Source organism: Letharia lupina (assembly GCF_014066315.1).
Source record: "Letharia lupina isolate WasteWater1 chromosome Unknown contig_20, whole genome shotgun sequence".
NCBI lineage: Eukaryota > Fungi > Ascomycota > Lecanoromycetes > Lecanorales > Parmeliaceae > Letharia > Letharia lupina.
In genome coordinates, this window is record NW_023502989.1 from 44,310 (window position 1) to 59,065 (window position 14,756).

The following is a 14,756-nucleotide window of genomic DNA, read 5'->3' on the forward strand; positions in this document are numbered from 1 at the left end:
TTCTATTAATTCTATTAATTCTATTAATTTCATTAATTTACTCTTAATACTCTCGCATTTAATTAAATAAGAGAAGAATCTATAATAGATAAATACGAAGAATATTACGAAGAATATTACGAAGATAGTTATTAGTAATAGTAATATAATAAATCTACTCTCTATAATCTTATATTAATTTACTTAGCTAATATAAGAGAAGTTAATATAGTAAGCGAATATAAAGAATATTACGAAGAAATTAAGCGATAATAAGATTATTATTATTAAGAATACGACTTAGCTCTCTAAGATCCCACGTTATATACTCTCTACGATTTTATATTAAATTATTACTTCGAAACGATATATATTTAAATGAATTAAAATCATTCGATATCTATAGCTATTTTATTATTTGAAAAATTTTTCTACGATAGAAGATATTATGGAATTTACACTACTAATTAGTACGTTATCTTTATTTCTTTTCGATATTTTAATACTTCTTATTATAAAAATATAGTCTTTCTCTATTTTTTATAGATAATTATTACGAATTAATTCTTTATACTCGATATATCTTTCTAATTAAGTCTTAGCGCGTCTCTCTTTATATATATATATCTATATATTATATAGATTAAATTAATTTTATAATAGTAAAAGTAGGTTAAAAACGTATAGTAAGCGATTAGAGTTCGATTTAACTTAGAGCTAGAGCTAAAATTCGATTTAACTTAGAAAAATTTAACTTTATAAATTTAATTTATAAGCCTTTACTTATACTATAATAATATTTTAATTCAATATTATATTAATCGACGATAACTCGTTTTATAAACGTTAAGATTATACTCTAATAATAATTATTATATTAATTTTAAATTACTACTTCTAAGAAGAATTAAAGAATTAGAATTATTAGATTTAAAGAGTCTTAGAGTTATATAGTAATATAAAATTAGAAAGATAAATATATTCGTATATCGATCTAGTAGTAAAACTAATTTTTAAAAAAGTAAAGAAAATTCGAGAGAAATCGCTTACTTAAGCTTATTCGCTAAGACTTCGTTAAGTATATATTAAGCGATATAAGCTAAGCAATTTAGAGTCCTCTTACTTAGAATTCTTAAGTCTCTTTTCTAATAATTTTTTAAATTAACTTTTTTTTTTTTTTATATATATTAATAGCGAGATAGAAGAGATAAAAAAGATAAGAAGTTAATAGAAGAAGAGATAATAGAAGAAGAGATAGTAGAAGAAGAGATAATAAAAGAGATAGTAATAGTTTTTTAAAGATATAATAAGTCGATAAGATCTAAAATAATAATATTATAAATTCTTCGATATAGAAGTCTTAGTAATAACGAAAGATTAATATTATTATATTAGTTTATTATATAAATTTAAATATTTTAATATTTTATCGAAAGTATCGAATTTAAGATAATATAAATAAAAGTAAATATAATTAAATATAAGCGTAAGCGATAATTATAATTAAGAGTATTTAGTTTATATTAGATTTAATTTCTAATAATATTAATTAATATATATAAAAGAATAAGATAGAGCTAAGCTTAAAAATCTTAAATTTATATATATAGTTAATTATAAATTTAGAATTACTACGCTCTTTAATTAGATCGACTAAGTTATCGCGAATAAATAAATTAGCGTTCGCAATTATTAAAAAATCTCTTACTCTACTCTTAACCCTTTAATAACTTTACTATTTTCTATTAAAACTTTAAGATTCTTTTTTTAAATTATAGAATAAAATATAGGCTTTTAGATAAAAAAAGAATTTCTAAATTTAGTCTTATAATTATTAAAGCGCAAGAAATTTTAATATCGCTTATCAAAGTTCGCTTACCAAAGTTCGCTTGATAGTCGAATAGCTCTGATCAAAAAATAATAGATATACGTTATTAATACATAGAATAACTTTTTTATTTTCTATTAAATTTTTAAGATTTTTTTTTTAAATTATAGAACGAAATATGGGCTTTTAGATAAAAAAAGAATTTCTAAATTAAGTCTTATAATTATTAAAGCGTAAGGAATTTAAATATCGCTTATTAAAGATCGCTTATTAAATTTACTCGATAGCTCTAATTAAAAAAAAATGATTCTAAATTTAATTTATAGATCTTTACTCGTATAATAATATTATAATACTTTTTATTTTCTAATAGCGCTATTAACTATAGATTTTAAAGTTTTATTAAATAATATTAAATAATATTAGCGAGAGCTTAGATTTAAATCTTATATAATATATTAATTTATAAAGCGAGATATTTCTTATTAGTTATAGTTTAAGAATAAATATCTATTAATTATAATCGTATAATTAAAAGTATTTAGTTCGTATTAGGTTCGATTTCTAATAGCGCTGGTATAATGATGTTGCGGTGCTTCGTATTTTCTGCAACACTACGACCACCTAAAAAAAGGGATTAGATAAGGTGGATACGCCTCCTATCCGGAAGACTTACCAGCACTGGACCTCATCATGCATAACTATGATATACCTTCGGACGATTAAGATACTACCGACGCCGAGGTTCAAGATACTACCAACGCCGACATCATGAAACGCTTTCTGCCTCAAAGGAAGCCGGTGCCGATTGGAGCCACACCTGGGGAAGCAAACCGGTCAACTGGAATTATGGCGACACCCTCCAGCTCGAACGCATAGCCCCCTAGCTTTGAACGATGGGTTTCTCGCTGACGGTAGCATAGACACTGGCGGCAGGCCAATAGCATAAGTCGCGGCTTTCACATGGTAACGATATTGAGCACGGATAAGATGACAGGTCAATGGCATACCCCTAATTCCACATGGTAGCGAGATTGCGAACAGATAGGATGACAGGTTCAATGAATACCTCGTGGTGAATTGAACCAATATGCACTTGACAGCACAAGAGTTCAGCTAATAAAATATTTTCCTCAGGCCCCATTTCCAAGGGAGCAAGTGAAATGTGTAGGATCACGTGCATACTTTGCCCACCCTGACCATGTGCGAGCTCTCACACCTATTTTGATCGCACTGTAGACCTTTTCTACTCTAGTGCGTCACGGCAAGTTATACAGTAGCGAGCAACGCGTCATATACACGTCTACGAAAACTTTCACTTCGCCTTCACTTCACTTTAGCCTTCTATCTTACATCAACAACGTCAACCATCATTTATCAACTTTTCACTTCGCCTTCACTTAACTTGAGCCTTCTGCCTTTCATTAACAACGTCAACCACAAATTACCTCCTCCCCTCTTTCATGTCTTTACAAAGCACATCAAGGATCATCTGCCAGGAAGAGGAGTCACACGAACGGATCGCTAGGAAAGGAGTGCTATGAGGATTGTTTCTCTTGTCGAGTATTAGGGCCAAGTTGACGTGGGTGATCCTCAGCACCAAACGATGACCAAGTCTATTGATTCCAATGACATTCGCTGACCAGGAGATACGTAGACTGCGAGATCACGATTATCACTCGACCCACGGCCTTGCAATCAGTGACGATATGCCAGACTAAATATATAACGAGTATTATCCTGATGACGATAACCCTGCCTATTACAATCTGACGGAGCTCTATAATAAGACCGCCACATGCGAGAAGGACTGGGACCCAGTAAAAGACACTATCAGTGATTGGCACCAAGCCAATGGCCTCTGGACGGTTGGTATGGGGTCTGCTGCAGCCAGGCATATGCAGAAGTCCGGTTCTACCGCTCAAAAGTCTTTGAAGTCTCGTTTCAATCCCTTGACCAGTTCAAGCAATATATCGAGACCCGAACATCACTCACACTCCAACATCCTCACCACGTCACGGCCGTCTTTTCTGGGGTTGCTCCTGCGCAAGCATGGAAAGCTGCAGTGAAAATTAACCTGCGAACCTTGGAACTCATCCTGACTCCAGCCTCTGTCTACCTACTTCCGAAAATGTACAGTAACTGTTCGATGCGCCTCCAGGGCGCTAGGAACCTATTTCTGCTCCGCGGTCTAGGTCTCGTCAACTTGACCTTTCAATGTCGCAGTGCTACGTGCCGAATTTATAGAAAGGCATACCCGGACCTGCCAGGCTTCAAGCGCAACCTCAAACTTCTTACCAGGCCCCTCTCTTTCCGACAAAAACTCATCCGTGAAAGGGTGCAGCGACCGGCTCAATCTAGACACATAACACGTGCGCGATTCAAGGCCTTGGAATCGAGGTAGAGATTCTATAAGGTATGTCAACTCCCCGCTACGCGTATTCAGTGCTAACGTCAGCTATAGCATCCTGTTCGCTCGCCCATGTTCTTCATCTCTGGACTCGTTACGCAGCATCCAAGTAGGGGTTCCCAGCCGCGATCTAACATACTGCCTTCCGATGCAGCGGAACAGGTGGTGGCCACTGGGAAATGCATCAGACCTATTGTGGAGAACTGATCAGACTTGTTTGATCACTGTGGGGCGCATGTTCATTAGGCTCCAGCACACGTAACCTAGATTCAATGGACAAGTCATCTCTCAACAACTCTTAATCACATTCTTGAAGCTGGATGCCGATGCTGCTGGTGCTCCATGCTACTCCAAATGCTTTCTTCTATCACATAAGTTCACTAATGCCTCGATCATAGTGTCGACAAGGCTAAGAACAAGGACGACGTCGTCTGTCGTCCAAGACCATTTGTTTCCATGCCCTTTGGACGGTAGCTCTGATGCTCTAAGAAGCCTTCGCGACCTTCCTGATGCATCGGTCAGACGCACCATTCCATGACAGTTTCGAGTCCATTTGAGAGTATCTGTACTCCTTCATAACCACTCGCATCAACGCCGGTTATGACATCCGAATCACGTACTTCGCAGAGGAGATAGAACATACTGCCATTCTCGCCTATAAGGTCCCTGACCAAAATGCCATGAGATCGTCCGCCAATAACTATTCCGGTGGTCCTTCCAAGTGCTTTTATTCAGCACGGAGTTCGGTATTGGCCGCTGCACGTTCGAACTTTGCAACTGTAAACACGTCTACTCCATATATCAGCAGTACTTGCCACCGCATGTCCTCGAGGTCACGACTCACTATCGCCTGCCCATATCTTGCCGCTCGGAAACCGAGTCACAACAGCAGCATGACTCCCTCGCCCTCCGCCAGCCTCGCTGGTACCGTTGAGGGTACGGTTGACGCTATCTTCGATAGCAGAAGGGTTCCCGTACACTCCATACTCACCCTATCTCCCTCTCAGCCGAGAGCACTTCCGTCACCGCTACTAAATGTTGACGCCGTGATCACAACGCCCCCAAAACCGCGGTTTCCATGACGGAAGGAAGAGATGCAGAATCTCGAGGAGATCATGACCTGGGTAAAGGGGGAAATTCAAATGAAGAAGAAGGATAAGGAGAATGAGGGACGCGCAGAACTCCTGAGCGAGGCATTAAGGGCTATCATTGAGGTACTGGTGGGCCCGGCAATTGCAAAGTCAAAAGCGCGGAGGCCCCAATATGAGCAGGCGAAAGTGTTGGTAATACCTGGGTATGCAGTTACTTATATAATAAGACCTATTATTAGATATGGTAGTCTTAATGATGTCTAAGGAAGAAGGATATCTATATATAGAAAAGGCCTTCATATACCAATGACTAGGCCGAATGAGTACTAGTGGTAGCGAGTGTTGAGTTACCGACACTGGTAAAAACCGAAAAAGATGAGGCTATTCGCATACTATCAAAATATTACTTCTTCGAATCCTTCTTCGCAATGCTCTCTATAGCTGCAATTACTTCTCTTACTGTAGTGGGCGTAGATCCGGTTATGATAAGCGTATTTCTAGTAGCGATAAGAGAAAGATGATCCCTTATTAATCGATATCTTGTCTTTCCACCCACCCTTCCAGATCTTGTCCTTTTCTCTCATTAATCGATATCTTATCTTTCTTTATTGCATCGGCTGGATTCTTATCTCCTTAAATTTATAAGATCTCGATAATCTTCCGTTAGAAAGGCCATGCCCTCATGGCCAAATCCCTGGACAGCTACATCAAGAATACAGGCCTGTAGCCTTCCGCTTCTCCGTATCACGAATGTAGCCGAGCGGAGAGGCGAGCTAAGAGGCGAGAAAATAAGTATACTGGGAGGCGAAAGGTGGAGTGAGAAAATAAGTACATCAAGAATGCACCGTCCCTCCATGCACCTATCCTTGGCCTGTAGCCTTTCGCTTCTCCGTATCACGAATATAGCCGAGCGGAGAGGCGAGCTAAGAGGCGAGAAAATGAGTATACTGGGAGGCGAAAGGTGGAGCGAGAAAATAAGTATGCTGGGAGGCGAAAAGTGAAGTGAGAAAATGAGTATGCTGGGAGGTGAAAGGTGGACCGAGATTTAAAGTATGCTGAGTTTGAGCGGTGCTGAGAGTAGGCTCTCTGAGAGTCGATATAGTGCGCGGACGTGAAACCGCAGAGAGTTGGCTCGTGTTGATAGGGCTGCTGCTTGTAATACTCTTCTTCGTAGTGCTCTTTAAAGAATCCTCTGTAACGGCCTGTTCCTTGATATCCTCTGCAACGGCCTGTTCCTTGATCTCGAAGTCTTGAATAACTTGGTAGGGTAAGGGTAGTAGGTGTGGGACTCGGTAATCTGGGCCGTAGTTTGTGGTGAAAGGGGGAAGAAGCGTAGTGGTATCCTCAGGCTGTTGTTGAGGCTGATGTGGAGGGCCGTCGCTTGGAGTGGGGGGAGGGTGGACTGGAGTGGTATCCTCGATAATTGGAGTGGGGGGAGGGTGGACTGGAGTGGTATTCTCTGGTTGATAAGGCGGTTGCGGGGGGAGAGGAACAGTGTTCTTCGGTCGATAAGGCTGATAAGGCTGCTGCGGGGGGAGAGGAAGTGGTTGTCCCAGAGGTTGCTGATAGTAATGAGATGGTTTTGGTGGGGGACGGTCTTCGTCGTCTGGTGGCCATAGGATCTCTTTCTTAATTACGTTCGCTAATTCTTTGGCCATTGAGAGTCCTCTTCCTTTCTTGATATAGGCTTCATTGGCCCGTAGGCAATCTCGTAGGGTGGTAATGACGTCCTTGTCAAGAACCTCGAAGTCCTCTCTGACGTATTGGGCAAAGTCGTCAGCAAAGACGTCAGAGAGTGTCGTAAATTTGTATCTTGTGTATTGTTGTACCCTTCAACGGACGAACTCCTGGAGCTCCTCTTTGGTGTCTGGTGGCTTGGCTCCTAGTAGTTCCTCTAACTCACGCTTGGTGCCTGGCGGTGTCTCTGAAGAATCAGGTTTCTTGTCCTTGGAGTCCATTTTGGGTGTGTGTGTTATGTGTTAAACTGGTGTGAAGCTTAATGGTGTTTGGTGTTTTCTGGGTGTTTTCTCTGCTGGGTAGAAGTCGTAGGAATTGTAGAAATTGTAGTTCTATTCAATCAACAATGAGCGGAATCGATTGAGTAACCATAGAACCGTGTGAAGCTATCGCGGCGATATCGAGGCGGACTTCCTTCAAGAGTATGGCCTTGCTAATCTGTGTACTAGTATTGAAGTACACTGATCAGTGTTGGTAAATACCTGGGTATGCAGTTACTGCTATAATGAGACTTATCACTAGATATGGTAGTCTTAATGATGTCTAAGGAAGAAGGATATCTATGTACAGGAACGGCCTTCATATACCAATGACTAGGCCGAATGAGTACTAGTGGTAGCGAGTGTTGAGTTACCGACAGAAAGCAAAGGAATCTGCTCGTTTCGATAAGCGCTGGGAGAGGGAGGTGGCAGATCTGAGGTACATAAGGCCCGACATCTAGAGTTGATGATAAAGTAGTTCGGCAATGCGCTTTTCCAGTGCATTGTTGCTACTTTCTCCGCCAGAACTGTGCACCATACATTTGGAGGTCTTGCCCGGATCCTGTGGCCTTACAAGTGATCGATTCGTTCGTTCGATCGTGATTCTGATGAAGCCTATTCCAGTACCATTCGTTGAGAACGTGGCTTTTTGGCTTGTTCCTGTAACTCAATTTTACACCACTTCTTCATGCCAATCCGAAGCCTGCTATAAAAACCCTCACGTCCCCCGTTCCAAGTCTTTATTCATATCCTGAAGTCTAGCACACGCCGTTCTTCTGCACTAGACGAACTCGTGGCACACTGCTCTCGAAGCTTTCCTCAGAGCCCTGCCATCTTCAAGCCATCCCACAGGCATCTCGTTACTACTCCACCACTGTATAGCTAGGTGGCCATTCTACAGCCGGTTAGTGCTCGCAAACAGTAAGGCCATACACAAAACAACGTATGCACAAGTAGATATATAGATAGATAATTAGGCATATCCAACACTGAGACAGCTAAGACCTTTTTGGACATATAAATAATCCAAAAAAGGCCCCTCAGCGCTAGAAAACTCCCATATCTAAGCGATATACCCTAGAGTGAAATGAGGCTATATATAGATATAAATAGATGAGAGAAAAATGATATAGCTCTAAAAGAGATGAAATCGAATAAAGAGCTATTAATAGATGTAAAATAGATGGTTATATAGCTTATACTAAATACTTATCTCTAATCCCTTATCGAGGTATTAATAGAGGTACTAATAAGGGTATTAATAGAATAACTAATTAAATAGCTATTAACGCTATAGTCTTATAATAAACTTACTAACTTATAGTCTTACTATTACGATTAATACTTATAAATAATAAGATTATATATAAAATAACGTATATATAAGTAGATATATAGATAGATAATTAGATATATTTAATACTAAGATAGCTAAGATCTTTTTAGATATATAAATAATTTAAAAAAGGCCCCTCAGCGCTAGAAAACTCTTAAATAATCTAAGACGTCATCTAAAGAGGGTAAAGATCTTAAGAAAAACTTTTAACGATATCTATTATAGTAAGTAATAGAGATCGATAGTATTAGCGCGAATAGGCTAAAAGATATTAATATCGTAGTAATACTCTAAGTATATAGATTAAGTAAATAATTATATATAGATAATAGAAATCTAACCTTTCATAATCTAGCAATTAAATCTCGTTATTATTAAAATTAAAATTATATATTAATATTATAATCTCTCTATAAAAGAAATAGTCTAAATAATAGCCCTCAACATTAAATAATATTAGTATCTCGCGAAGATTATTAATAACGATCTCTCTAGTAAAGAAGAAGTCCCTTAGCTAAAATAGCGATATATTAAATAAAGCTTTCTATCTAAAGAGATAATATAAAGCTTTAACTACGTATATATTATCGCTTAATATAATTATTATAAATATAATTCCACGACGAAATAAGTTCGTTTTAAATACTAAAAGTGTAAGTTTTAGATAATTATCGAATAGTCTTATCGAGCGATATATAAAAAACTATTCGCCGAAGTCCTTCTATTAAAGATCTCGCTTACTATAAGTAAACTTATCTACGCGTAGAAATATCGCGAAGATAAGATAAAAGAAGATATATAGAGTCGCCTTAGTATAAGTTAATCTATCGAAATAAGAAAGAATTTAAAGTAATAGATTTTTAATAATTAGATATCTTTCTTTTATATTAGCTTCGCTATAAAGATATTAACTATCTATAATAATATATTATAATTAAAAATAATAAAATATTAAGAGATTATTAAACCTTATATTTATATAGACTAATCTAAGATCGATAAGATATATCTTTATAGACTTCGACTTAACGCGGCGAGTGCTTAAGTTAATAATTTAGCCTATAAGAGTATTTATAGTTATTAAAAAGAGAGATTAAATCTCTATAAGTGCGTAATAGATCGTATAGAATCTTATTAAAGTTATATATATCTTTCTAATTTTAATAATAAGCTCTTACTAGAGAAGTTATACGATCTCTTAAGATAGTACGATCTAATTATACTAATATTCTAATAGATCTTACTCTATTTTAGCGGAGATATAAAATCTTTCAGCTATAAATATATATTAGTAATTTTTTGATATTAAAAATATAATAGATTATCGATTAGCTAATTAATCTTCGTAGATATTTAAATAAATATTATTATAATATTATAAGTAGTTATTAATATAGCTATATCGCGTAATAAAGTTATAGCTAACTCGTATATAGAGAATTTATATAATTTATTAACATATACGTTATTATCGTAGTAGAGAACTAAGCGAGATTCTTATAATTAATATAATTATAACTCTATCGCATAATAAATAGCCTTTATTTCTTTAAATTATATATCTTTAGAACGATAATATATAACTATTTTAATGCTAAAAACGTCTTTAAGCTAAATCGATTAAATATAATTAGAATAGTCGAGAATATAGCCTTCTATATCGAATATTCTAGATATATCGATCTATATATATTATATAACTCGACTATTAACGTAATATATTAAGATAACGCTATTCTAATAATTTAAAAAGATATTTCACTATAGTAAGTCTACTCTTATATCGCCTATAATTCGTATAATTATTATAGATCTTCGAAGAATATCAAAAAGTCGTCTTAAGAATACTCTTTCTAGAATTACGACTTTAATAGCGAAAGAGAGAAAGTTAATTATTAACTCGAGCTTCTAATATAAGATAATTACTTTTTTTAGAAGATTTTTAATTATAATTCTTATCTTAATTAGCTTATCTAAAAAGAGTCTTATCTTTATATAAATATTATTAAATTTAATTTCTAAAAACTTAATTATAAAACTTATAATATTCTTTATATAATTAATTTAAAAATTTAATTTATTATATAGTTAATCGAATTACTAGATATATATAGTTATATTATTATCTAATAAAAGAATTATAAAGAAATCATTTAAATAGTAAAGTATTACTTTCTATAGAAGAATCGCGATTAAGATTTAAATAAGAATCTTTATAAAGAGATTAAATAGAAATGATAATATACGTAATTTAAATAATAGATATCGTTCTTTTTAATAGCGTCTATCGCAATTAAAATTAAGTAGTTATTAATTTAATATAGCGATAGATATATATCTAAAGATATTTTTAAGGTCTCTTTTAACGAATTAGATCTCTAGGTCTTTCTATAGTAGTACTATTACTACGTTATTATATATAATATATTTTAATACGCCTTACTTCGTCTAAATATCGTTATTAACTAAGTAGTTATATAAGAATAAGAGATTATAAATTTATCTTTAATCTTTATTATATTTCGATATTAAATCGAGTGACGAATAGATATAATAGAACTTATTCTAAGAATTAACCTCGATTAGACGATATTATTAAAGCTATTTTTAAAGATCTATCGATAATATTTAAGGTGCTTAATATATTAATAAATAATTTTAGCTGCGATAGGCTAAGATATAGTTTTAAAAATCTATCTTAGCGCCCTTTTAAAGAATAGCTAAAATAATCTTAATAAATATTAGATTTAAGTAATTATTTAATTATTTAAATTAATTATTAACTATTAATAATTTCTAATAAAATAAATCTAGATTTAATAGATCATATAGCGCGTATAAGAATCTCTTAGATATATACTATAGCGATTAGAGTATTTATAAATATCTTAAAAGTTATTCTATCTTAATAATATAATTATTTAATAATAAATAATTAAAACTACTTATAGCTAGATTTAAGATCTTAAAATACTTATTTAATAAATAATTTTATTAATAGATTATATAGATATATAAATAAATATAGCGCTCGCGAAAATAGCTACCTCTATTAAAATTCTTATAAATTCTAGTTTTTTTGATAATAATCTTACTAGAGCTAGGCGTATTAAGATTTAGCTTATTATTATTTATATAAGTCTTTTTAAATATAAGAAAATCTCTATAGCTTTAATTATTTATTTTTTAGATCTTAGAATTATCTTAATTACTCTAAATATATATAATAATAAAGATAAGATAATAAGCGAGAATAAAGTTAAATCTATAAATAATAGATAATCGTAGTAAGCGAATAGTATATATATATAGAGTCTTATTTAAGTCTTTCTTTACGCTAACGTATATAAAGTAGCCAGCGATTATCGAGTATATATAAAAGTAATATATTATATAATTATAGCTATTAATATTCTTATTCTTCTTAGCTAGAGTAATATATATATAAGCTAATTTAGCGAAATTTTTAATTTTAAAAATCTTAAAGAAGATTTATTTAAAGTACTTAATATTTATACTTTAGAATCTTTTAATAATATTAAAAAAGGGCTTCTTATCTTTTATATAACGAAAGAGAACCTTTCTTCTTTTTTCTTAATTCGATTTAGAGTTAAATAAATCTGAATTCGATATATTCGAGTAATAATAATAATAATTACGACTATAGCGGCGGTAATAGCGATATAATTTATATATCCTATCCTCGTAAGAATAGCGATTATTTCGCTTCTCTTAGATCTTAAATAGCTAGGCTATTAATTCTTAAAGATCTACTTTAATAATAGATAAAGACGTTTTATTTACCTAGTTCGAGCTTATAATACTCGATAACGTATTATATATAAGAATATTCTTATAAGGGGAAAATATTTTAGCCTTAGTAGCTTTAAGAGCCTTTTTAATCTTAAGGGTCTTATTAATCTTATTAGCTACGTTAAAGATCTTTTTAATAATTTTAAAGGCGGGGGTAATACGTTTAACCGCTTTTTTAGACCTGGTAATAGCGGCGGGGGCTATTACGAAGTATATAAGAGTATAAAGTATATTTATAGTAGTTGGATAGTGCTTATAATAGTTGAATAAAGGCTAATTTATATAGACTCAATTATGAAAGAAGAAGAAAAATAATATAGCTCTAAAAGAGACGAAATCGAATAAAGAGCCGTTGACAGATGCAAAACAGGTGGCTATATAGCTCGTACTGGATATCTATCCCCAACCCCTTGCCGAGGTATTAACAGGGGTACCAACAAGGGTACCAACAGGGGCGAACGGCTGATCAAACAGCCACCAACGCTATGGCCTCATAATGGACCCACTAACCCACAGTCCCACTGTTGCGAAAAGAACCAAACATCGCCTTATGTCCTTGCATGAATGCTGGTGTAGCACGTACACGTCCACCCCATGGAGCTGTAGCTGTCGCCCCTGGTGTAGCTGTAGCCCATGATGTAGCCCCTCCACGTTCACCCCGCCGTCCGGCCGGCTGCTGTAGAGGCCGTGCAACCCTCGGCGCAGTGTCAGTACCAGCAGCCTCGTCTGGTCCAGCATCATCGCCTCGTGTAGCCCCAAAGAATGCGTCCGCTGTAGCAATTTCCTCCTCTTCAGCTACCTGGCTTACTGTAATGGCTAGCTGTCGTTGTCGCTAGGCCTCTCTTGCCAGCTCATGGTGCCCGTGGTGACTTCAATCGATGCTGGACAGGAAGATGAAGGAAGAGAAAGGAGCCAAATGAGGAGTTGGCTTGGTGACGAGTGAGTAGTTGAACGGTGTAGGAAGAACGTAGAAGGAGAACGATCATCATCTAAATCTTCTAGGTCTTGTCTGGTAGCCCCCAACACTCCACCGTCAGATCCGGGCGTATCTGATGATCTTTTTTGGGCCCATAGTCGATGGAAGGAGTGGATCCGGCTGTTGGAGGTCTGCCATTAAGTGGAGCTCCAAAGGTCTGAGATTCTCACTGTGTGACTGCAGGCAATCTCGTTCGCTCTGAGGGGGCATAGAGAGCATTGCCAGTATGCTTCTTTAGTGCCATTGACGATGCTGAAGGCCAATTGATTGGGCGGTTGTGAATGGGATATTGGGAAGAGGTCTTAGTGGGTAGGGACGCTCAGATTTGACGAAAATTGGACACAAGGATGCTACCTGCACAGTCGACTTGATCTCATGTATGCATATGAGTGGGCGTGGCTCCATTGGCCGTGGACGGCTGCTTGAATGCTTTCGCTAGCAAACATAAAGTAGCTTGGTGTTGGAGACCTAGAGCGCGCTCGGACCACAGGCTTCGGGGCTCTAGAAGCTTTATTAGTGGAGGCGTCCGGACGTGCTTGGGGAGAGACACCACCAGTGTTCCTTGGTGATTCACAGTCAGCCTGCGTTCGGTATTTATTTTAAACGATCAGAGGGTAGTCTACTTACTTGGTCGTTGTTGAAAGATCCCAGATCTGATGATAAATTTGTCTTTGAATTTTGGATCACGCTATATCCAAAACGAAGCCAGCTCCTTTTGAGCGCAAGAAATCTCTGCTTGTGTCACCGGGAGTCTTATATCGTCGCGGAAATCGCAGGCGAAGATGTGATGGATTTCATCAGATCGACCTTTAATAGATGATGATATTAACATAGAGACTGAAACTATGATTTTCGCGTGCAGATTTTTCAAAAGCAAGCTCCGCACGTGATGGGGATTCGCAGGGCCGGAAGGTCTGTATTGTATGCCTTTGATCCAAATGAAAGCCCTTGAATTCCCCGACTCGGGCTTCGGGTCGTGTATCTATCAATCGTGCCCTACCCGATACACAGTGATACCGTCTTCAGCATAATATGAACCGTCGAGGTACCGTCCCGTCAAGCAGGTCCTTCCAAGTTATAGGCTTTACTACGGCATCAGTAGCATAATAAGAGGCCAAGGCATATGAAGGCACGACAGAGATGACTTTGTCAATTCTTGAGCTTCACTGTCTTTCTATGCTATCGTTCCTACATGATAGATTGCTATTTGAGCCAAGTTCGACAGCTTTTTGCAGTTCTCCTTCCTCACGCCGATAGTGTGATTGAAATATGAACTATTGAAGTCCCCATCTTCAATCGAACTCAGTGAGATCCATCGTTTGGGAT

General features: G+C 35.7%; 2 protein-coding genes across 2 annotated transcripts; both read right to left on the reverse strand.

The window, feature by feature from the left end:
- Positions 1–6,231: 6,231 nt before the first annotated feature.
- On the reverse strand, positions 6,232–7,266 carry HO133_004902 (uncharacterized protein; the record flags this gene model as incomplete). The annotated part of the gene is given in 2 exon segments (XM_037295814.1): positions 6,232–7,138; positions 7,154–7,266. 2 exon segments carry the CDS (start codon positions 7,264–7,266, stop codon positions 6,232–6,234), a joined length of 1,020 nt encoding a protein of 339 aa, XP_037148512.1.
- Positions 7,267–12,959: 5,693 nt separating this feature from the next.
- On the reverse strand, positions 12,960–13,674 carry HO133_004903 (uncharacterized protein; the record flags this gene model as incomplete). The annotated part of the gene is made up of 2 exons (XM_037295815.1): positions 12,960–13,257; positions 13,601–13,674. 2 exons carry the CDS (start codon positions 13,672–13,674, stop codon positions 12,960–12,962), a joined length of 372 nt encoding a protein of 123 aa, XP_037148513.1.
- Positions 13,675–14,756: the final 1,082 nt, after the last annotated feature.